Below are 23,863 nucleotides of genomic sequence, written 5' to 3'. Positions count from 1 at the left end.
GAATGTCCAGGTTTGATGCACGGTCTGTGAAAGAGGAGAGGGTGAGGTCTCACGCTCGTCAGCACACTTCCTGAGGTACGTTGGATTTTGTGACTAACAGTTATACAGTCAGTAAATGTGGTGTCCCTCACACCTTATTGTATTGAGCTGTATGTTAGTCATGTATCAGCTTCCACTGCGGTGGTGATTTGTGAACGGGATGTTCCATGCCTGCAGGTTGGAAGCTGATCAGTAATCAAGCCAGGAAGTGTTTGCTGTTTGTACACCTTTAAGTGTTCTGTGTGTAGAGTGTGGACTCACATAATGGTTCCTTCTTTCACAGACTCGGTTGTTGCGGCCACCTGGGGGGTGTCGGCGGGGTCCTTGGGTCCGAAACAGCTTCTGGCTCCGGACCATTAGCGCTGCTGGGAGCGCACCACGCCAGACCGCACCTGTTATTATTATTATGATCACTGTTATGTATTAAATTCAGTTAGCCTTTGTACCGTGCTCTGCTTATTTCATACTGGGTCCTTCAAACGCTGGTCGGTTCTCCGAGCTGCGTCCGACACATAACAATAAAATGCAGTCCATTTACCATTTTACAACTGGAAACGCACTTGTCAAAACAATGAAGACTGTGACTAAGACGTTAGCTTGATGGAAGCATTACTGAAAAGAGTGAGTTGGGTTAACAGCTCAAAATGGACACCAGATTGTCTGACAGAAATATCAAGATGAGTGGTAACAAGAGAACTCGGCCCCCGGGAGAACTTGGCAGGGTAGGGTTGTGTTAGCCCTAGGCCCAGTTCACACCTGGGGCCAAATTTGCATCAAGCCGACTTCTCCTGTATCCAACAAATAATGTCTAAAACAACCCAAGTGGCTGAGACATGGGCAGTGAAGGGAGTGCAGCGGAAGCTATTGGCTGTTGCTCTTGCCAATGTGCAGTTACAAATTTAAGCCGAGTAAAACATTAGTATATCAGAGGTTCACCAAAGCAGAAGACCTGTAAAAGAAAGTGGAGGAAAGTAGGCTGAAGTGATTTAAGAAAGAATAATTATCAGGAAACCTGATTGTATGGAATGTACAGTGGAAGACAAATTATTATCCTAATGCAAAGAAAACTCAATAATAATAAAAATAATGATAAAAAAAAAAATACATGGACCATTTTAATTTGTCCATTTTCTTGTTTTAAACAATCTAAACCACATTGCTATTTTGTTTTTCTTTTAAAACAAATACAAAAAGTACAAAATATACTGTGATTGAGAAAGCACTGAATATCCTGTGTCAAGGTGCACAAGAGGTCTGGATAGAAAGAGACGAACAGAAGCGTCAATTTCAATTTATTTTCATTTATATAGCACCAAATCACAACAGAGTTGCCTCAAAGCGCTTCACACAGGTAAGGTCTAACTTTACCAACCCCCAGAGCAACAGTGGTAAGGGAAAAACTCCCTCTGAGGAAGAAACCTCAAGCAGACCAGACTCAAAGGGGTGACCCTCTGCTTAGGCCATGCTACAAACATAAATTACAGAACAATTCATGAACGAATATACAAGAAATGCTATTGGCGCACAGGACAGGAGGATCGCCAACACGAATACAGCTCCCATCTCTGGATGGAGTTGCACCTTAAACAGAGAAAAAACAGAATCAGGCATCAGAAAAAAAAAAAAAAATGCTGTATAATTTGCCAGCATGAAACAAGAAAAACAGAGAAATACTAAGGTGATTGCCGGCCACTAACCCTAAACGTCACTAAAAGACCCAGAATTTAGGTAAAGTTGAGACCGCGGCCTGCTCCAATTACTAATAAATGAATTAAAAGAGTAAAAAGCGTAAAACAAAACTGTACCAGTATGCTAGCGATATGAAAGGGAAAATAAGTGCGTCTTAAGTCTGGACTTGAAAGTCTCCACAGAATCTGACTGTTTTATTGACGCAGAGAGATCATTCCACAGAACAGGGGCGCGATAAGAGAAAGCTCTGTGTCCCGCAGACTTCTTATTCACCTTAGGGACACAAAGTAGTCCTGCACCCTGAGAACGTAAAGCCCGGGCCGGTACGTAAGGTTTAATTAGGTCAGCTACTGTAGGTAGGGAGGTGCCAGTCCATGAATAATTTTATAGTTTAGTAGCAAAACCTTAAAATCTGATCTCACTGGGACAGGAAGCCAGTGAAGGGATGCCAAAATGGGTGTAATGTGGTCAAACTTTCTGCTTCGTGTCAAAAGTCTGGTTGCAGCATTTTGAACCAATTGGAGAGCCCTAATGCTAGACTGCGGTAAACCAGAAAATAGAACATTGCAGTAGTCCAATCTAGAAGAGATAAATGCATGGATCAGGGTCTCAGCATCAGCCATAGACAGGATGGGATGAATCTTCGCTATATTTCACAGGTGGAAGAAAGCAGTCCTAGTAATATTTCTAATGTGGAGGCCAAAGGACAACAAAGGATCAAAAATTACCCCAAGGTTCCTCACTTTGTCAGTGTGATGTATGACACACGAGCCGAGGCTGACCGTTAACTGGTCAAATTGATGCCGATGTCTCACTGGACCAAGAACTATCATTTCAGTCTTATCAGAGTTTAAAAGTAGGAAGTTTCTAGACATCCAACTTCTCACTGCTGCAAGGCAATCTTCTAAGGATTTTATGTGAACGAGATTACCAGCAGTTATTGGCATGTATAACTGAGTATCATCTGCATAGCAGTGAAAGGTAATCCCAAAACGCCGCAATATGTGCCCAAGGGGTGCTATATAAAGGGAGAAAAGCAGGGAGCCTAAGACAGACCCCTGTGTAACCCCAAATTTCATGTCACTAAGGTTAGAGGTGTGTTACTGTACAAAACACAGTGAGAACGACTGGTCAAGTATGACGTCAGCCATGCAAGGGCACTCCCAGTAATCCCAAAATGATTTTCCAGCCTATCAAGTAGAATATGATGATCCACTGTATCAAATGCAGCACTGAGATCTAACAGCAACAGAACCATAGTGGTGTCCGAATCCATTGTAAGCAGATCATTCACCACTTAGTGAGAGCCGTCTCTGTGGAATGATATTTTCTAAAAGCAGACTGCAGTGGCTCAGAGATTATTCTCAGTAAGATAGTCTACGAACTGCCGCGACACCACGTTTCCTAGAATTTTAGAGAAAAATGATAGATTTGATATCGGCCGATAGTTTTTCAATACACTAGGGTCAAGATTAGGTTTCTTAAGTAATGGTTTAATCACTGCAGATTTTAAACATTTAGGAACAGATCCAGAAATTAAAGAAAGATTAATAATTTCCAGCACAGTCAGCCCAAGAGTGGGCCACAGGTCCTTAAACAGTTTTGTTGGTATAGGATCAAATAAACAGGTTGTGCTTTTTGTTGACATTACGAGTTTTGTCAGTATGCCTAGTGAGATACTGTCAAATTCTGTAAATCTAGTTAATACCTCAGTAGTGGCGCCCACATCAATAGCAGGGTGTAGTGGCTGGATTAAGGCATGCTGGGATATGTTTAACCTGATGTCTTCTATTTTCTTCCCAAAGTAATCCAGGAAATCTTGTGCTGTAAAAGGAGAGCGAACTACAGGTGGTTGTCCATGCAAAAGTGTTGCCACCGTGTTGAACAAGAACTTTTGAGTTGTGCTTGTTTTTGTTGATCAAATCAGAGTAGTAAGTCCGCTTTGTAGCCAATAATGCATGCTTATAGTCTAAGATAGCATCACGACACTCGAGGTGAAATACTTCTAATTTTGAACGACGCCATTTCCGTTCTAGACCTCTTGCTTTATGCTTGAGGTCACGCAGATAATCATTGAACCAAGGTGACTGTGATTTGGGGGAACGCGGTTTTAACACAGGTGGTGCAATCTTATCGAGTGTAGTTTTGAGCACTGAGTTTAAACTATCCACAAGTCTGTCTACTGACTGGGTATTTGTCAAATGTGAAGCTAAGACATCAGGCAGTCTAGCTTCAAGTTCAGTCTTAGTTGGAGTTGATGCATCGCCGTAATGATATATAAGGTTGTTGTTCCACTAAACGCGGCAGCAAAACTGTAAACTGAGTGATCAGACACCACTGATATAAGAGGCATGATGTCAATATTCGTGACAGCAATATCACGTGCGAGAACCAGATCCAGGGTATTTCCACTAATGTGCGTCGAATCCCGAATGCATTGCCGAAATCCTAATGCATCCACAATTTCCATAAATGATTTGCAGAGGGGATCAGAAGGCTTATTTATATGAATGTTAAAGTCACCAATGATCAAAATGCTATCTACACTAGTTGACAAGTTAGAGATGAACGCACCAAATTCATCTAAGAATTCAGAATATGGGCCAGGAGGCCTATATACAGTGACAAAGTAATACCACTGATTTTTATTCTTCTGACCTTGGCAATGTGTGATTTCCTGAGCAGAGTGGAGAATCAGATGCTCAAACGAGTGATATTTGTAACCCCCAACAGTTAATAAGCTAAACCTAGATTTATAAACAAGAGCAACACCCCCGCCTTGCTTCGCATCACGAGGGACGTGACTAAATGTATATGCTGGTGGGCAGGCCTCATTTAAGGGGAGGACAGCTGTAGGTTTAAGCAAGGTTTCACATAGTCCAATCATATCTAAGTGATGATCAATAATTAGATCATTGATCAACAATGATTTTGAGGACAGTGATCTTATGTTAATGAGACCCAGTCTAAGGACCTCAGTGGGGTTGACAGTTGAACTGTTTGGCTTTAGGTGTGGTTCCAGAGTAGCATATATAAGATGCCTAGAAGTAGGTTTAGGTTTAAGACATTCCACGCGCGTTGTAGGTAGCAGAAACAAAATCTTTGCTATTGCTGGAACAACCACTGGGCCAACCTCAATTTCAACATCATCCAATATAGTAATGGGTATTAAGTTTGGAAAGCATATCCCTCTGTGATTTTTATGGACACAACTACGGAAGCAGGCCACAGTCTCAACTTGTTGAAATTCCCTTCCTGGCAAATAAACTGCACTATCACTCTAGTGGATTTTCTGCACTAAATTCCCCGCTAAGCTAATGGATTCCACACCCACATTTGTCATAAGCCTTGCAGGGTCTCCAATCACCTGCTCCGTGGCCTGCTGTAGATTCCTAATGTTACCCTCCCTGTAGAGCTCTATCTATGTTCGCAGACAAGATGGCGGTGCCTTCCCCAGTAGGGTGGAGGCCGTCCAGCATCAGAAAGCCACGGCGGCCCCAGAACGAAGGCCAGTTGTCAAAGCTAAAGCCTTGCTGTCTACAAAACTGCACCAGCCACCTATTTAACGATGTCAGCCTGCTAAACGCCTCATCAGTACCCCGGGAGGGGAGACATACAAGTGTTTAAAACAAAATCAGAGAAAAGGCCTAAAAAAAAAATCTTTATGGACAACTTATAGTCAAAATACAACTTCTGCAGGGTTGATATCAAAATTCATTCAATAAACACTGAACATGTACATTTAAAAAGTCATCATTTTGCATTATTTACTTGGATAATATACTAAATATTGCAGATAATACAAACAATATATGCATTATAAATACAAACAATATATGCATTATAAGAGGCACCAACATGGGCTGTGTTTTTGTTAAGAAGGCTGAAACACCATTAAAACCATGAACAACTAAAAGACATTTACATTCAAAGCATTGATCTATCAATAAATGTTGTTTGTTATATAATAAATCCATTCCAAGACTGGGGCGTTCCTTAAGAGCAGACTTCAGAAAGCCATGATAAGAAGAGAATGGAAAAGGGAATCAATCACAAACCGAAGTACAAGACCTCCTCTCTGAAGCATGGTGGAAGTTTAATGCTTGCTCAGTTTGAGAAAACATCATTGGGAGAAGATTTGATCCTGAAGGTACACACTAATGTAGAAAGTGTGAAAGTTAAGCCCTTTTCAATGCAAATGGTTTTTTCTGACTTAAAGCTACTGTGTGTAGGATTTAGGAGCGTTTATTACAGAAATGGAATAAAGTGTTCATAACCATTTGTTCATTAGTGTATAAATTACCTGCAACCACAAATTAGAGTTTTCATGATCTTAGAATAAGCCCTTCATATAAACACAGGAGTGGGCCCCCTCATGGAGGCTACCATATTGCACATCCATGTCAATACAGTAGCCCTGAAGGGACATACTTACTGCACCTTTTGCAGACTGGCCAGCAGACAGAAGGGAGAGGGAAAGAGAGGATCAGTGTTTGCTCCCTTATACACTGTGTAGTGGTTGCTTGTGCAGATTAACAAGAAATCCCCCACTTTTGTGTAACAGAGGATCATAGATAGTGCTCATCACAAGAGAAGGCAAGGGAGCAGCACCCCCTGTTGCCAAAGAAGTGAAAAATTTAAGCAAAACAAAATTATGAACAGTGATGGCATAATGCAATCTGCAACCTCACCACTAGATGACACTAAATCATGCACACTGTAGCTTTAATATGTGCAATTCATCTGTGTTCTCTCTCAGAATCCTAATGTAAATATTATGTACCACACATACATACATACATAAAATTACACTGATTCTCTCAAATAATTTGGCCAAAGATGAATAAGGTTAATGCTTAGATTTTACTTCTGAAAACCAGGATTTAAAAAACAATAACTCATCTTCTCTACATCCTAATGCCACAATAGTTTATTCTCCCGTTTTAAAAAAAAAGTTTTTACAGTAAAAGTCTGACAGCAAGTAGTGCAGTCACATGGCTTCAAAGTTACTTCTTGAAGTAATGTACAATAAACTGGATGTTATTTTCTTGTTGCAGGCTCCTGGACATTCTTCCAATTTATTATTTTCAACATATGGTATTCTCTGAGGGCCCATCTTTGGATGCTTCCATGCACATCTGTTTGTGCGCCAGTGACCTCCGGTGTCGATTCAGACAGTGACTCCAAGAAAACCTGCACCCACAAGTGATGCACAGGTAGGGTTTTTCTCCCGTGTGGACGCGCTGGTGCAGCTGTATTGATTTGTACCTTGTGAAAGTCGCGCTGCACTGACTGCAGATATATTTCTCTGCCTTAATATGAATACTTCGTTCATGTGCTTTCATGTTGCTCAGCTGGGAAAAGCCTTTACCACACACTGGGCAAACGTACGGTTTCTCTCCCGTGTGGGTCAGGCCGTGAGAGTTTAACTGAGCGCGAGAAGTAAATCCTTTTTTGCACACGATGCACGTGTGCGGTCTCTCTCCCGTGTGGCTCCTCATGTGTCTTTTGAGTCCTGACTGGCGGGTGAAGGACTTCTTACATACAGTGCACGTGAATGGTTTCTCTCCTGTGTGTCTGCGAAAGTGTCGGCGGAGCTCGGAGGTCTTGAAGAAACTCATACCGCACTCATCACATCGGTGAGGTTTGTCTGGCTGATCCTCGTGCGTCTTCTCGTGGGTCTTGCAGTGACTGGAATCGGCAAATCGTTTGCCGCAAACGGGGCAGGTGAACGGTTTCTCCCCAGTGTGCACCCGCTCGTGTCGGACAAGTTTATGCAGCTTACTGAATGTCTTCATGCAGAATGGACACTGATGAGGCACTTTGGGTTTCTTTAGGTGCGTTCGTATGTGTCTCTCTAACTTTAAACGTCTATCAAATACTTTTCCACAGTCCGGACACGGGTGACTGTTTGTTCGATTGTGTCTCTTCTGGTGTTGGATCAGTTTTTCTACTCCTTTAAAACTCTTGTCACAGAGTTGACACTGATGAAGAGTCTTACGCTTCTTTGCATGTATCGGTTTATGTCTCTCCAGCTTCGATGGTCTGTCAAATGCCTTTCCGCAGGTGGGACAAGGATAACGCATCCGTGGTGTGGAATTCTCTGGCGCAGAGGCAGCTGAAGTATCACTGGATTCTAATTTTGGAATGACACTCTCAGTGACGTCACCTGTACCACAAAATAATTAAAGTAATAATTACATATGACCTTTTATAAAAAGCAATTGTACACTCACACACATATGAAACACAAACAAATGTGTTACTTCATGAATTAATTACTAATTAAGGAAGTCGTCAACAAAATTTAATTATAAAAAATAAAATAAATCCCACATTTAAAATTGGGGCAGCACAAGTCACCCGCCAGGTCCCAGGTCACCTTCACAGATTCTTCTGAAAAAATTCACAGTGCTCCTAAACCCCAAAATATTAGGTCTGCATCTCAAATAGTGTTGAAGTCACAGCCCCTGGAAATTTTTGTTAATTATTTGAATTTTACCAAATGAGGCTCTCTGTGCACTTTCCAGCATGAATATCTCCAATAGTATAGAATGCACAGTTTTGAAAGCGTGTTTAGGGCTAAGGTTTTCTGTAGAATTCGAAAATACTGTCAGATTTTGTATATCTTGTGCCCTTTTTCCCTCACAAGGCTCTTAAAATGGTTGAAAATTAAAAATGCAAGAAAATGCTGCTACATTTAAGTGCTTATTACTCAAAAAGTATGCTAGATAAAGCTATTTCAGGAGTGCCAGAACAATTTTTATAAATGTGTTCGATTTATCATTTTTTCTGTTTTCACATCCTCATTTTGCTATGTGGTCACTTAAATAACAGTTCCATATTTTCACCATGAGTTCTTACTTATCCGAAGATGATATGATCAAAAGATTGTGTTGTTACTGGCCTTCTGTCTGGAGTTATCCGAAAAAAGAAAAAACTGTGATAATGAAATTATACATCACACGAGGAAAAGAGTCACCACTCCACTGCATTTTTAAAATGACAAATGTTTTCAACCATGAAAAATTGTGGTGGGATGGCAGTTCTTCTGCAATGATCTATCAAAACGGAGCAAAAATGACAGGGGACATGCAGAGCTTCTAAACAATTATGATTGTTATTTTTTTAATGACACAGGATTAATAGCTCAACCCAACTTGAGTATCAACTAAAACAAAAAACTGTATAAAAATAAATAAATACAACAAAAACTTACTTTCCTCCGAAGACTCTCTTTTAAGGCCAATCGTGGTCTCTGAGCTGTTTTCTTGACTGATCCCTATTTACACACACAGAAATTGGAAAATCACATTTGTGTCTCAATATAGTGATTCAAAGTTGGTCTTTAATGAAAATGGAATTAATTAATCTGAAGCAACTGAATAGAGGATGTGGTGGCAGCAGGCAATCAGGTCACATCTTACAATACAGAGTCTCTCATGACATACAAACAAGCTCACTGGCTAGATGTGATATGCACGTAAACCTTGACTGAATAATGAATCCCTCGTTACATCAATTATTTTGGCAAGATAGACTTCATATGAGGAGATGGTGTGAAGTAATTATTACTAGAAATGCTCAGTATTTTGCGCAAACCAGTCATGCATTTTACCTTCTGTAAAACATTCCATAGGAATTCCTTCAGGTTATATTAATATTATGTGAACAGAAGCATCTGTATAAAATGAGTTTTCCATTGTTTATGTCTGACATTGAGGCACAAAAAGATCCATTTGAAAAAACACAGTTTGCATCATTGGCTCATCTATGTTGTTGCACGCAAAATAGTCCACAACTGAACACAGATTAGTAATAAATAAATAATCAAAATAGGTCTTTTTGTATGTCTAATGCTCAGGATCACAGCTTTACCAATGATTGCTTTCCAAGTTTCAGTTCACAACCTGTCTTTTTTTTTTGCTTTTACTTACTGCCCAGTCACACTGCACTTAACGAAGGGTGAGGAAGCCCTGACGGTTGACTGTCGTTGGCATCGTTTAACCTTCGCGCAGCTTCATTCCTGCAGCTGGCACTTCGTCAGGATTTTTAAACTGTTGAAAAATTTGAACGAAGGGCAACAAAAACCTCAATTCGTCTGTGTTTCATTTTGCTGCTGTTCTTGATGTTTTTTAATCGTTTGTGTAGTTTTTGTAACGTTATTGTTTAATTTGACTTCATTGGAGCAGCTGAATGTTTTCACGCAGTGCAGAAGCCGGTTTGTGAGCGCTGAGGCTGCTGCTGCTTCATGTACTGTTGGAAATTACATGGCAAACTCAGCCTGCTTGCTTGGATTTTTTTTTTTATCTGTGTGTGTGTGTGTGTGTGTGTGTGGGAGGGGGGGTCAGCTTCAATGTGCTCAGGCACCTTATATAGGCCAGAATTATTTTTTTGTGTGGATATAATTAATTATTTTGCCAAAAGCAACTGTTGAATTTAAAACAACAAAAAAGTGTAATTTCCAACAGTACTTGAATGCAGCATTAGCAGCAGTAGCAGCTCCTGCGTGCGCTTATTATTTTGTATTAAATATACCAATATGAGTGTAGGAATGACAATCCAGTCCTTCTGTACATGTGGGAACAGGTAGATGAATCAAAATGATATAAAGAGCTGTTCTGGAAGGCAGAATTCACGTTGTGGATCAGTGATTAGCTGGTGGAATAACTGCACATGTGAGTCAATGTACGCGTTCACATGCACTGATTAATTTACTGCTCTGATATATTCAATCATCTTTACACATATTTATATTTATTCTCTCTTTTGACAGTTTTCTGTTATAAATAAATATATATGGCTTAGAACATAATACAGTGATACAGCAGTGACCACAGTGCACTTTTTTTTTCTTTTTCTTTTTTTTTTTAATTGGAGCAAGACGGAGCGCACAGCGTGTCAACAGACAGTGAGGATTCTAATGATGATGGAGATGATCCCTCTTTTGTTCTGGACGAGGAACCAGAGCAGGTGGTCCACTGACGTGCACACAGATCTCCACAGCTTCTGTTTGCAGTTTCTCCAGGACTCAGGCGCTATGAGCTCCATCTCAGCGCCGAGTCCTGGAACACAGAGATGCAGACACACACTGCTCCAGCTGTGGCTCCAGGCGTGTTTCGTTAAAGCGTCGAGATTGTGAGCTTCGGTTTTGTTAAGTTCCTCTTTCGTCCCTTTTGCACTCTTGCTTCGCAGACTGTTCGGTGATAAAAGCTCTTTCGTCCACTTTTTCTCAATGAATTGTGACATTTTTTCCCTTCATTCAGGAATCGTCATGTGCCATGTGACTGGGCCATTACAATCAGTGTTTTTCTCTCCAACCTTATTGTGCCAGCTGCAGACATGTGCACCTCTGTGGAACAGACACCACTGCTTTAAAACCAGTCACAGCACATATTTTGAAAATGTTCAGGGTAAGCACTGTGGCTGATTTTCAGCCCGTGACACTTTGAAGACACCCATTTCACCAGTGACAGTCAAGTGCACAAACTTCAAACACTTTGTCTTGAACCTGTGGCAGGGAGGTCATAACCCCAAGTATGACTGTTCCCTCAGAGAATGAGTAAAATTGCTAAATCACTCACTCTCACACTGAAAGACCACAGTCATGAAAAAGACTATCTGTGCACAGAGAGCAAACAATTAAGAAAGCAAATACACGAAACCAAGATATACGCTTAGAAGACAACACCGAGTGACGGTCGAGACTAGGGATGGGTATTGATAAGATTTTATCGATATTGATGCCATTATCGATTCCACTTATCGAGCCGATTCCTTATTGATTCCCTTATCGATACCTCTTGTGAATTTTCTGTGTATTAAAAGTAGGCTTTACAGGTTTTCTATGCCAACAACATTTTATTGAGTATTAAACTAAATAAATATGAAATCTGTCACTGTATCCTGGATCTCTGGACATAAATAAAAAATAAACAAAATCTGTAGTTCTTGTCAAAAGCATTTTCTTTCAGACATTTTGGCATGAATGTCTCTCCATACCTCTGAGCTGAGCCCAGCCGGCTGCTGCACGTCAGCACAGGATGTCTCATTTTGGGAGGAAAAAAAATGTTTTGATCGATTGTAGTTTGTTTGTATTACAACATTTGGAAAGAGGTGTCATTTGATTTAAATGGTGTTTTGCTTTGAAGTTATTAATTCCGACTGGATTCTATCGTTCTAACTTGACTTGGCAGAGAGCCGTGCAGTGTTTGGAGCTGTGTGAACAGAACGAAGGACGATTCTCATTTATTTATCCCAAGAAGACAGGAGTCCCAGTTAGTGACCTTATTCCTCACAAAAGTGACTCACGATTGACATACGAGGGCTGTCAATAAAGTTACGGTCCTTTTTATTTTTTTCAAAAACTATATGGATTTCATTCATATGTTTTTACGTCAGACATGCTTGAACCCTCGTGCGCATGCGTGAGTTTTTCCACGCCTGTCGGTGACGTCATTCGCCTGTGAGCACTCCTTGTGGGAGGAGTCGTCCAGCCCCTCGTCGGAATTCCTTTGTCTGAGAAGTTGCTGAGAGACTGGCGCGTTGTTTGATCAGAATTTTTTCTAAACCTGTGAGACACATCGAAGTGGACACGGTTCGAAAAATTAAGCTGGTTTTCAGTGAAAATTTTAACAGCTGATGAGAGATTTTGAGGTGATTCTGTCGCTTTAAGGACTTTTCACGGTGTGAGACGTCGCGCTGCGCTCTCAGACGCCGTCATCAGCCTGTTCAAGCTGAAAACCTCCACATTTCAGGCTCTATTGATCCAGGACGTCGTGAGAGAACAGAGAAGTTTCAGAAGAAGTCGGTTTCAGCATTTTATCCGGATATTCCACTGTTAAAGGAGATTTTTTTAATGAAAGACGTGCGGACGGGTCCGCGCGTCGGGACGCAGCCGACGCGGTGCGGCGCCACAGGAAAAACACCTCCGTGTTGATAACCATTTGTAAAATCCAGGCGGCTTTTGATGGCTTTCAGTGGAGTGAGTATATGAGAAATTGTTTAACAGGCAGGACATGTTCCAACTTGTCCTTAAGGCTTTCAACAGAGGTGTTTTTCCTGTGGCGGAGCGTCGCGGCGGCTGCGTCCCGACGCGCGGACCCGTCCGCACGTCTTTCATAAAAAAAATCTCCTTTAACAGTGGAATATCCGGATAAAATGCTGAAACCGACTTCTTCTGAAACTTCTCTGTTCTCTCACGACGTCCTGGATCAATAGAGCCTGAAATGTGGATGTTTTCAGCTTGAACAGGCTGACGACGGCGCCTGAGAGCGCAGCGCGACGTCTCGCACCGTGAAAAGTCCTTAAAGCGACAGAATCACCTCAAAATCTCTCATCAGCCGTTAAAATTTTCACTGAAAACCAGCTTAATTTTTCGAACCGTGTCCACTTCGATGTGTCTCACAGGTTTAGAAAAAATTTTGATCAAACAACGCGCCAGTCTCTCAGCAACTTCTCAGACAAAGGAATTCCGACGAGGGGCTGGACGACTCCTCCCACAAGGAGTGCTCACAGGCGAATGACGTCACCGACAGGCGTGGAAAAACTCACGCACGCGCACGAGGGTTCAAGCATGTCTGACGTAAAAACATATGAATGAAATCCATATAGTTTTTGAAAAAAATAAAAAGGACCGTAACTTTATTGACAGCCCTCGTATTCAGGGATGAAAGTGGTGAAAAACAAAAAAAGCTGTAACCCAAAATTACCCCCAACATCACCCGCACAAAAAATTTTGAATTCTGAAATGCAATCTGGGTCTATTCCAGACAAACTGCAGCGAGTGCAGCATCCATTTTGGTGAGAAAACCCCCCCCCCCCAACTTTCCTTATTCAAATTCATTCTAGTAGTCTTCTGCTCTTACTAGGATGCAACAGTTTCCTAGCTTGGCAGATAATTCTGGAGGAAATCACTGAAGGAATTAACAAATTGAAAATATGGTTTGACCGAAACAAAGTGTCATTAAACTTAAATAAAACAGGGATGAAGTGGAGGTGTAAGAGTCACTAGGTGTTCACAGGAAACAGTTATTTATTTCTGTATTTATATATTTATTTATTTATGTTGATTGTTAGATGGTTTTATATTTTTTCTGTTGTGTTTTTAATCAGGTTCTTTTTTGTCTCTTTCTCTAAAATTGTATTGTAGCATTATTAGTTATTTTAACTATTATTGTTGTTGTTGCTATTATTATTATTAATATACAAACAAAAATAAATTTAAAAATATTACAATACATTTGACTCTTTCACGACAACAGAAACCAGAAAACAGAATGCACACAAACGTGCTGAGATGCGAAATGCTAACTTTAACATTGAAAACACCACAGACATGCTAACGTGTTAGCATCGGTCCCATTTTTAAGTTATAAAATACATCTATCAACTGTTTCCGAAGACCATAACAGGTCGGTTTAACATAAAAAGGTAAATATTACTCAGATATATGCTCTTTGGGGTTTTAGCGGGGGAAAATGAAGATAAAGCGAAATAAAACAAAGAACCACGAAGCAGCGGGTCGGATCAATGCTTCATTTCTTCAAGCTACAAAGAAGAGCTGCGCTGCAGAAACTGTTTATTACAGACCCTGCAGGGGTTCTGTAATTGACGTAGAGTCATGATCATTTTCCCGACAAACACCCCCAAAAACAAAGGCCGCTCTGAAGGACCGATAAGGGAATTGTTAAAGCAAAAAGGCTATTGATGTCGGGGGATTGAATCATTTCTTAACGATAAACAAAAAGAACCGGTTCTCGATACCCATCCCTAGTTGAGACAAATCCATTTTGTCACAGAGCAAACAACATGGAAATGAAAAAACCTGTTTGCATCCTGATGACAGCAATGCATCATAGCCCATATCCACAAAGCAACTTAAAGCCCTCTCAAAGAGCTCCTAACTCAGCCTAAGAGTGAGTCAACAGGTGTCTGAGAGCAAGTCTGAGCAAGGAGGAGACAGAAACTTTTATCTTTGTGAGGAGGCGGGGTTGACCCCGTTGCTAGGTATGATGCAGTCCTCTAAGAGCTGTGACTGTTTGTCACAGAAAGGGGAGATGAAATAAAAAACAAATGTGCACCGCCGTCCTAGTCATGAATGAACAGTGAAATCAACAGATCATATAACATGAACTTCATTAAGACGTGTAACTATGAGGATAACTTTGTTATGATGATGAAACCCAGCTATTTTATGAAGCCCAGCTATTTTTACCTCAAAGCAGCCTAAGGCTAAAAATAGCTCCTAGTGACATTATTTTAAGAAAAATTTTAGAATTCCTCAAATTCTTAGACATTTCTTAGAATTTGCCCTTGGTAAGATGAAAGTTGTCCAAAAACACCTTGGGCCTTAAGAGAGCTCCTAAGGTGCCAAACTGGTAAGAGCAGGGAGGAGGACTTTTAAGAAGCCTAAGAGTGTCTTAAGCAGAGAAGACGGCAGAAAAGACAGAAAGGAAGCAGAGATATTCTCCGTATTTAGGACGGCAGTGAGTCAGTAACACGCTACCCGCTTGATCTACGTAATTATTTTATGTTAATTTACTGTATTAATGTATTTATAAATTGTTTAGGTTCTTGTTATCATATACACACAGTTAATGTTATCATTATCTGTATTATTAATATTATTTTCTTTTATTATTACACCTATATTGTCATTTGATTTTAAATGGACCATGGAAGGCAGAATTCACATTGTGGATCAGCTGCAGCTGGTTGAAATAATCGCACATGGGGAGTCAATGCGCAGCGCTCATACGGACTGATCAATTTACTGCTCTGAAGATATATTCAAACATCTTAACACTTATATTTATTCCCCCTTTTGACAGGTTTCTGTTATAAATCAATCTATATGGCTTAGTAATGTAATACAGGGAAGTAACAGCCACCATGGCAAACCAGCGTTTTTTTGTTTGTTTGTTTGTTTTTTTAATTGGAGCAAGACGGAGTGTGCAGTGTGTCGTCAGTCTGAACCAGATAGTGAGGATTCTGATGAGGAGATGATCCCGCTTTTGTTCTGGATGAGGAACCAGAGCAGGTGGATCCACCAACGTGCGCACAGATCTCCACAGTGGGTTGGATCGTGCACTTCTGTTTGCAGCTGGAATGCAGAGCAGGATGCAGACACACACTGCTCCAGCAGTGGCTCCAGGCACATTTCGTTTAAAGTGTGGAGATCAATGTTAGCTTCAGTTTCATTTTGTTCCTCTTTCATTACTTTTGTACTCTTGATTCGCAGGCTATTCTATGATGGGAAAAGTAAAAGCTCATTCGTCCACCTTTTCTCGACTATTTGTGACTTTTTTACTTTTTCCCTTCATTCAGGAATCATTGTATGCTGTGTGACCGGGCCATTAGGCTAAGATTCTTTGCCAGGAAATTTTAGGCTAAGTTAGGAGCTCTTTGAGAGGACTTTGAGCTGCTTCATGGATACGGGCCCAGGTCTTTTACATTCAGTACCCAAGCCCATTTCTGTAATTTTTACTGATATTTCTTATCCCATGCAAATTGAGGGAAATTACTAAAGACATGCTGTGGTAAAATAACATTGCTCCACTTCCAAATATAAAACGAATCCTGCTCAAATAGGGCTTTAAATGTACAAGAAGCACCAACACTTACTTTGTTCTTCAGACTCTGATTTTGGAAGAACTATTGATTGTGGGCTCATTATTTCTTGACCAAAGTCTGTTTAAACAAACAGTGGACACAGAAGAATTGTAAAATTGTATTAGAATTTCATGTCAACTTAGGACTGCTGTTTCAAAATTCACACAAGTGTGGAAGACAGCACAGCTCCAATATTACTTCAGTGTTTCAGTACTAGAACAGTAATTTGCCACGAAAAGCTTATGGTGTCATGAGGTCACCAGACAGAGATGTCTGGTTATACCTTCAAGAGGATTTAGTGTCTCATCCTTAATTTACGTCATGTCTCCCTTACAGTATTATAGGACTGGCAGGTCACCAGGTTAACAAGAAGCCCCACCAGGCCACAAATATTTTGTGAATAACCCCAACACAAAATACAGCCAAATATCCATTAATTTAAATGTCATTCTGGTATTCCTCACAAACAATCTTCTGTGGAGTGACTTATTTTTCCTAGTGATTTGGCAATTTGCTAAATGGCTTATTGTTATCATTTTTATTAATTATATTGTTATGATGTTAAAACTCTTTCTGCTGTCTGCTTCAGATAAAGTTAGCAGTCAGAGCATTCAAAAGAAGGCAACAGATACCAGAATCTGAGATGTACACCACGGGTTTTGACTAGTATCAACATAAATAAAAGTCGAAGATTACCCTCCACCTCCAAATATACCTTTGCACTACATGTTTTTTTTTTTTCATCAAACGCTCTCACACCCTTCATATGATATGTTGGTGGCATTAAAAACTGTCTAAAAGGTAATTATCTGTAATGATTATATTGTAATAGCTTGGTACAACAGTTGCATGTTCTTTCCTTCTTGTGAGTAGCTACAAAAGTATGTTTATGACAGATTTAACATCTCGTTATAATCTTTCAGATGAGCTGCGCTGTAATGTATCACTTGCAGTGTTTTTGAATTGTTTGCGCAATGTTCACTTGAAGTTCACGTAATTAATGCGTGATGGAGATTTTGAACATTTGTAAATTTTCTTTGTGCACGAAGCCGCGCATAGTTACAACAGTTTACAACAAGTTTGAGATGAGTTTACTCTCCTGCACAGCAGAGTGTGTGCAAGTACACAGACCAAAGTCGTGCAAGTGTCAGGGCACCTTAAGAGTGATACAGGAGGTGTCTGAGAGCAACTCTGAGCAAGGAATTACAAACTTTTATCTTTGTGAGGAGGCAGTGTTGAGCCCATTGCTAGGTATGATGCAGTCTTCTAAGAGCTGTGATTTGTTGTCACAAAAAGGGAAAGAGAAAAAAAAACAAAAAACAAATGCGCTCCTAGCTATGAATGGACAGTAAAATCAACTGATCATACAACCTGAACTGTATTAAGAAATGTGTAATGATGAAACTAATTTTATGCCATGATGATGAAACTCAGCAAAATGACATAATTGTTACACAGCTTCAAAATGTTTGAACGTACCTCATTCACATGCCAATTATATTGATTAGCTTATTGTTTTTTGGTTGTTTTTTTAATATCTTTTTATTGTTTTAACAAAGAACACAAAACAATGTCAATATAACAAGTGAATAGAATCTTTGATTAGCTTATTGTTATGTTTACTTTCCATGCTGGTAATTGCACACAAGCAATGAGTTTGAGAAACGGTGGCACGTGTTGCGATCCAAAGCGAGCGGAGATTGCTGCTTGCCAGTATCGCTTACTTTAATATTCAGAATTGTATGAATGTTATAGAATTTACACGCAATTTACATTTTTCCGGTAGCCACATATCACAATGTTGTGATAACCCTCATCTCAGGCGTTATTACGTTACTACGCTGGGTGGGAAGAGTGATCTGATTCCTGATGAGGTCAACCACAAACACTATCCTTGCATGATCAAGCTGGTAGCATGTTACTGAATCACTGCTATTCAACATACAGACAATATCTCTCCTCCCTCTCTGTCTTTCTGCCTTCTTGTCTAATTAAAGACACTCTGAGGCTTCTTAAATGTCCTCCTCCCTCCTTTTAACAGTTTTTCACCTTAGGAGCTCTCTTAAGGTCTAAGATTAGGGATGTGGACAAGTAGGCCAGTGCCTCGATATAGGTTCTGCATAATTGCATGTGACCGCATTTTCGGGAGTAACACAGAGAGTTCCCTGCGATTCGCATTGCTATTGGCTGTTGGAGAGATATCTTGAGCTATTTTTAGGTCGAAGATGTACAAGAATTACCCAGCTCCCACCTCGTGTTCGAATTTTTGTCACAGGCAATCAGAGAGAGAAGTTACCTAATTTCTTGTTTTTGCTTAGTCAAAGTCACTTAAATTGTACCAGAAGGAAGAATAGGGATTAAAAATCAATGTATAGGGAATAACGAGTAAGTATTTCTCTTCATTTTTGCTGAATTTCAGAAGGAATTGCCGCTTCACAAAGATTCTGGCCAATCGCCAAAATCCAGTGACTGCCAGTGTTGCGATGATATACCATTTAAAATGAAGGAGAATGGAGGAGAGATGGCAATCCATCATTCCTGAAAATTTCATGGAGATATCTTGGATATTAAGGAAGTTATGAGAAAAAATATGAAGGAACAAGTCCAACTTGGTCACAAAGGCCCTATTGTTTCATCTATTCATTAAGGCCAGGAAAACAAGCTCGATTCCCAGCACAAAAATGCCCATAACTTCCTTAATACTTAAGATAATCACATGATTTTGGTGTCATTTGGTGTCAGTTTTTCATGTTCTTTCTGAATTCACAGTCAAGAGTTTATATTGGTATGGGACAGAATTTTTATACACATCCCTATTAAGATGCTTTGTGAATAACTTTTATCTTGCCAAGGGAAAATTCTAAGAAATGTCTAAGAATTCGAGGAATACTAAGATTTTTCTTAGAATGACGTTACTAAGAGCAGAGCTACTATGGGATTGTTAAGTGTGATGTAACGCATCATGTGATTTTCAACTTCCAGGTCAAAAAAAATAAAAAAAATAACATGCGCTTTGTCAGCTGTTTGTGGTTGTTGGTCATCTGCATCAGCTGAGCTTCTTTCGAAGTAAAACATCATAAATATGCCACAGTGTTGTGTGCCAGAATGTCTCAATTCACCCTATTGAGGTTTCAAATCCCGCAAAATGTCGCAAAACTTCAAAGAGGACGTGGTGCTGTGAGATGTCATTAACACTGAGAACTGCATTGAGACGCTCTGATCAGGCTGCACTTAAACCGCTGCACATGGACAACAGCATAAACGTCGCAACATAAAACTCTTTGTATATTGTGCCTAAAATTCTCATGAATATATTATCTGGGTTTATAAACATTGTTATTATGTTTGTTTATGTAAAAGTGTGAGAAGTTCAGGTTGTTTCTCCGTTATTTTCAGTGGGAATCACTGTGAGCTCCGATCGCTTCCTGTTTGTGCCGTTCTGGGGGAACGTGAAGTTCTTTAACGTCCTGATTATTGTCCTTTACAACACTGTTTGTCCAGTTTGTCCCAGAGTAATACATATAAAATGTCTTAAATTCGGTTTGCGTTCATTAAATTCCACACAGATTAAACAATGCAGACACGGATTATTTGGAATATTTTGTTTTATCAAGTTTTCAAGGTCTCATCCATGCAGTCTCTTATTAATGTGATGAAAAGCACAAAAAATGACATTTTGGTAGTATATGTCATGTGGATTCTCTATGCTGTTTTGACTGCAGTGACTCTGGCGCGCAAGAAATTATGGGATATCTCAATACGGAAACATCACCGGAGCTGTCGTTTTATAGATTCCCAGCCGATGACAAACAGAAACAGAAGTGGCTACAACTGATCAGATAGGCCCCCTACCCTGGCCTTTTTGTTTTGATTGTTGACGCTGTAGCGGCTGTACCAACCATTTATGAAATGACTCTCATCAACTTACATAACCATAAGTGTTTTGTTTCGGCCCGGGAAACAGATTTATCACGTGATACATTAAGTCAGAGCTTAACAGTCCCATTAGCCTTAGGATGCTTTGTGAATATAGGCCCTGGTGTTTCCTGTCCTACTCTATGGTTGTGTAACTTGGATCTAAGGTGATGACTAGATGTCTTTGGTATTTTGTGTCTCTGGGGGAGACTCTGATGAGGAGCGTCACCTGCATTGCAAAGGAGCATTAGCTACAACATTTTGGCCATCTGGCTCACTTCTCTAGACATGATCTAGCACACAGGGATAGGGTTGCCACCTGTGTCTGACAAAAATCCTGGACATTTTCGCCAAATCGCTCTTTTTGTTTGTAAGCAATGGCGCCATTCGCACATCTAACCCAAGACAAAAATCGCCCCTCTACGCTGAAATTGTATTGCTCTAATTAGTAACAATGACACTTTTGCTAGTTATTTGTTTAGTTAATTGCTTTACATAACAGCAGGTCTTTATTATTTTGGTTTATTTCCAACAGTTTTTAGTTGTGGACACCTGGGGGCAGTAGTGGGCACAGGTAAAAGGGGAATAAATAATTAAGTTCTGTTTGTTTGCTTATGTGGAATAAAAACAAATGTAATTTTTCACCGTCTGTAAGAATACCTGAATGTAGCAATGTAAGGTGTAGTGTCAAACAGCTTACCTGATTGCTTAGAGTGTGGTGTGTGCTTTGCTTGTGCTTGCCTGTGCTTCTGCTGCTTGCTGCTCTTGGCTAAACAAATACATAGGAGGACATGTAACTGATAACTGGGCACATACACTACATACAGGAGTAGGCAGATAAGACTATTTGGATTTCATTTAATTCACCAAAACCTTACCTAATCTGACCATAAAGGACGAAATTGCCTTGGATTGACGTGAGCTCTGGATTCGATTTAGATGTTTTTTAGACTTGGCGTGGTCATCTAATGCGGTTTTACCTTTATGTTTCAGGAGAATTTTCGCTGGGCACAGGGAGCAGCTAGCATAAAATGGATCGTCTGGACATGGTCTTAGCCACATAGCATATTTCTCCTGTTTTAACCACTCATTGTTAAAGCATGTTGACCTTTTACATTTTTTCTTTACTGGCCTGTCACTGCCACTCATCGCCTCCTCCTGTAGCACCCTCGTCATTGGTCTCTCCACCCATTTTCACGTTAAAACTTCACTGATTTTAGTCACTGGATCCCTTCCTTTCGTTGTCTCTCCTTGTCCCACACACTATCCGTCTCCACCTCACCATTCCGAATGAGCCGCCAGCCCCACCACACAGTATGCTACGTCATTTTTGTAGAGCCAATAAGGCTGTGCACAAGTTTATGGACGTAGGCACGCTACAATTAAACTGAAATACACATTTTGCCCAACATGTACAAAAATCCGAGACATTCAGTGTCCCGGATTTTTTTTTTTCCCCAAGAAAGACCATGAAAATCCGGGACAATGGGAAAAACCGGGACAGGTGGCAACACTACACAGGGACCTCAGCAGCTGCAGAAGTCCAAACAGGACGTCCACGTGTTCCCTGGCTGCAGCAGACAGATGGTTATATTAGAGAAGTTGGGACAGGATGGGTGTCTGCCTGGATGGTTCCAACCCAGGACCGGAGCGGTTCTGTCTTGCGGTGGATCTGCACACATGCATACTCCCAGACCTGACTTAGGATAACAGCTGTATCATCCTAATTCAGGCTGCAGTAGATACAGTGGCCAGTACTTGTCCCACGGCGCAAACGTAACAGGAAACACCGGAACAATAGCTGGTACGTGACTGGTCCAAGCCCGGACCTCTGGGAACACTTACAATTTTATTTCTGTCCAGTAGCCTATTGTCTAAAGTTATCAAGATGTTGTAGTTAAAATGTAGGAGGGTAAAAAATACCTTCCACTGAAGACGTTTCTTCACGCGTGGACTCTTTTGGTCCTACGTCTCCGTTCGACGAATGTTTGTGTCCCAAGATTCGGTCTAAAGTCGGGAACCATTTACTTGTCTTCTGGTCGGCGCCGGTTCGCTGGTTATGATCCTTAATAACTTTATATTTCTGCCGCAATTGGTTGATTTTGTCGCGGCACTGTTGTGCAGAGTGCCGAACCCCCATTTGGGCCAAACGTGTGGAAATGTTGCGGTACAGTTGATTCCGAATGCTTGTATGATTCTTACACGTCGACTCAAAATCTTGTTGGATTCCGTCTTCGGCGTAAATACCGAGTAAAGCTCGTACTTCATAGTCTAACCACGGCGTTTTCTCCATGTTTGACAAATACGGTTTTCAGTCTGCAGCCAGCTGCCCTTCTTCTGCCCGCTCTCCTTTGATTTATCAGAGGGTGATGCTCTGTATCGCCACCTGCTGCACCGGCTGTGTGATAACAAGGCTGGTATTTCTAACCATTTTGTTGCTGACAGGACGCACAACAGCTTAGTTGTTAGCACTGTTGCTATGCATTTTAAACTAAATATCAGGAATATAATGCTATAATTTGATAAACATTTGTTCAGATGTGTGTTTGTTGCACTACTCCTCTGAAGTTCAATGACGTTCGATGATGTCAACTCCAAAATTCCCCTGAAAGGATTTGTTTTGGCAAAGGTCAAGGTCACTGGGGTCAAATGTCAAAATGATGATTTTTCAGCCTGATGTACATCACACCTGGCACACAGGGAATTCTCCAAGTGACATCAGATTCACCAAAGGTTATCACTGGGATCAAGGTCATTGGGATCAAAGGTCAAAATTGTGAAGTTTTTTATACCAATTTGTGCCACATGTAAACATTTGTAAGCAGGTTCTGGAATTGCCCAGATGAGATTAAATGTATCAAATGTTAACCATTGGGGTCAAGAGTCAAAATTGTCATTTTTAACACTGATTTGCACAATACTTAACACACATATGGGAGATGGGTTCTGCAATTGCACAACAAGGTCAATTTTGCCAAAGGTCAAATCACTAGGGTCACGGTCATGTCTGCCTGTGTGTTGGACCGCTCCTCCCAAGTTCTTTTGGTGATATCTACTAAACGTGGTATGTCATTGAAGGCTGGACTTAAAATTACTCTTAAAACAATACTTTTGGCAGAGATCAAAGTTAGAGAATTTGATTTTCAATCTGATTAGGACCAACTGCAGCACAAACGCAGGAACTGTGACAGGACCAAAGATCAGCAATAAGAATCAAAGGTCAGTTTGAGCAAAGGATTATTCTATGTTAGCTACAGGTACATAGATACAGTAAGTTACTGTCAAGTTAACCTGCTAGAATTACTCAGTAAGTGTTACCTGAAGTCCCTCATTTACTCTGTCATTCAGTTGCAGTAACTCTCCTGTTGTAATGGTTTAAGCATGACTGCAGACCCCACGGCAGAGAACAACACAGGCAGGATTGTGTTAACAGTCTTTATTCGTAACCGATGTGTAGATAGGTGTTGGTAAAGACAGACAAGGCAGTCCACTGGGTGACAGTATCCATGGGGCCAAACCAGGAACATAGTTCTGAGATACAGGCAGAGGTAAATACACAAGAGATCATCACACCAACAGAGAGTCCAAAACATCAGGCTAGCTGAAG

The 23,863-nt window shown here is 40.6% G+C and overlaps 1 protein-coding gene across 2 annotated transcripts; it reads right to left on the bottom strand.

The window, feature by feature from the left end:
• Positions 1-6,572: 6,572 nt before the first annotated feature.
• Positions 6,573-22,602, bottom strand: LOC117525876 (zinc finger protein 501-like). Of its 2 annotated transcripts, XM_034187810.1 has the most exons (4): positions 22,180-22,602; positions 16,354-16,419; positions 8,948-9,010; positions 6,573-7,897 (listed from the first exon to the last, which is right to left on the bottom strand). In XM_034187810.1, exons 1-4 carry the CDS (start codon positions 22,547-22,549, stop codon positions 6,816-6,818), a joined length of 1,581 nt encoding a protein of 526 aa, XP_034043701.1. In that variant the 5' UTR covers positions 22,550-22,602; the 3' UTR covers positions 6,573-6,815. The 2 variants fall into 2 exon arrangements, with proteins under 2 accessions (XP_034043701.1, XP_034043702.1); XM_034187811.1 differs by lacking the exon at positions 16,354-16,419.
• Positions 22,603-23,863: the final 1,261 nt, after the last annotated feature.

The sequence above is a fragment of the Thalassophryne amazonica genome, chromosome 15, assembly GCF_902500255.1.
Source record: "Thalassophryne amazonica chromosome 15, fThaAma1.1, whole genome shotgun sequence".
In the NCBI taxonomy this organism is placed as follows: Eukaryota; Metazoa; Chordata; class Actinopteri; order Batrachoidiformes; family Batrachoididae; genus Thalassophryne; species Thalassophryne amazonica.
This window is presented reverse-complemented; position numbering and strand designations above follow the sequence as displayed.

What these genes read in the sequence shown, in the direction of transcription:
- LOC117525876 (XM_034187810.1), bottom strand. Translation starts at nt 22,549, where the DNA reads ATGGAGAAAACGCCGTGGTTAGACTATGAAGTACGAGCTTTACTCGGT. An exon ending in AGAAACGTCTTCAGTGGAAG is followed by an intron (nt 16,420 to 22,179) that starts GTATTTTTTACC and finishes TTGTTTAAACAG; the next exon opens with ACTTTGGTCAAGAAATAATG. An exon ending in AAGAGAGTCTTCGGAGGAAA is followed by an intron (nt 7,898 to 8,947) that starts GTAAGTTTTTGT and finishes TTTGTGGTACAG; the next exon opens with GTGACGTCACTGAGAGTGTC.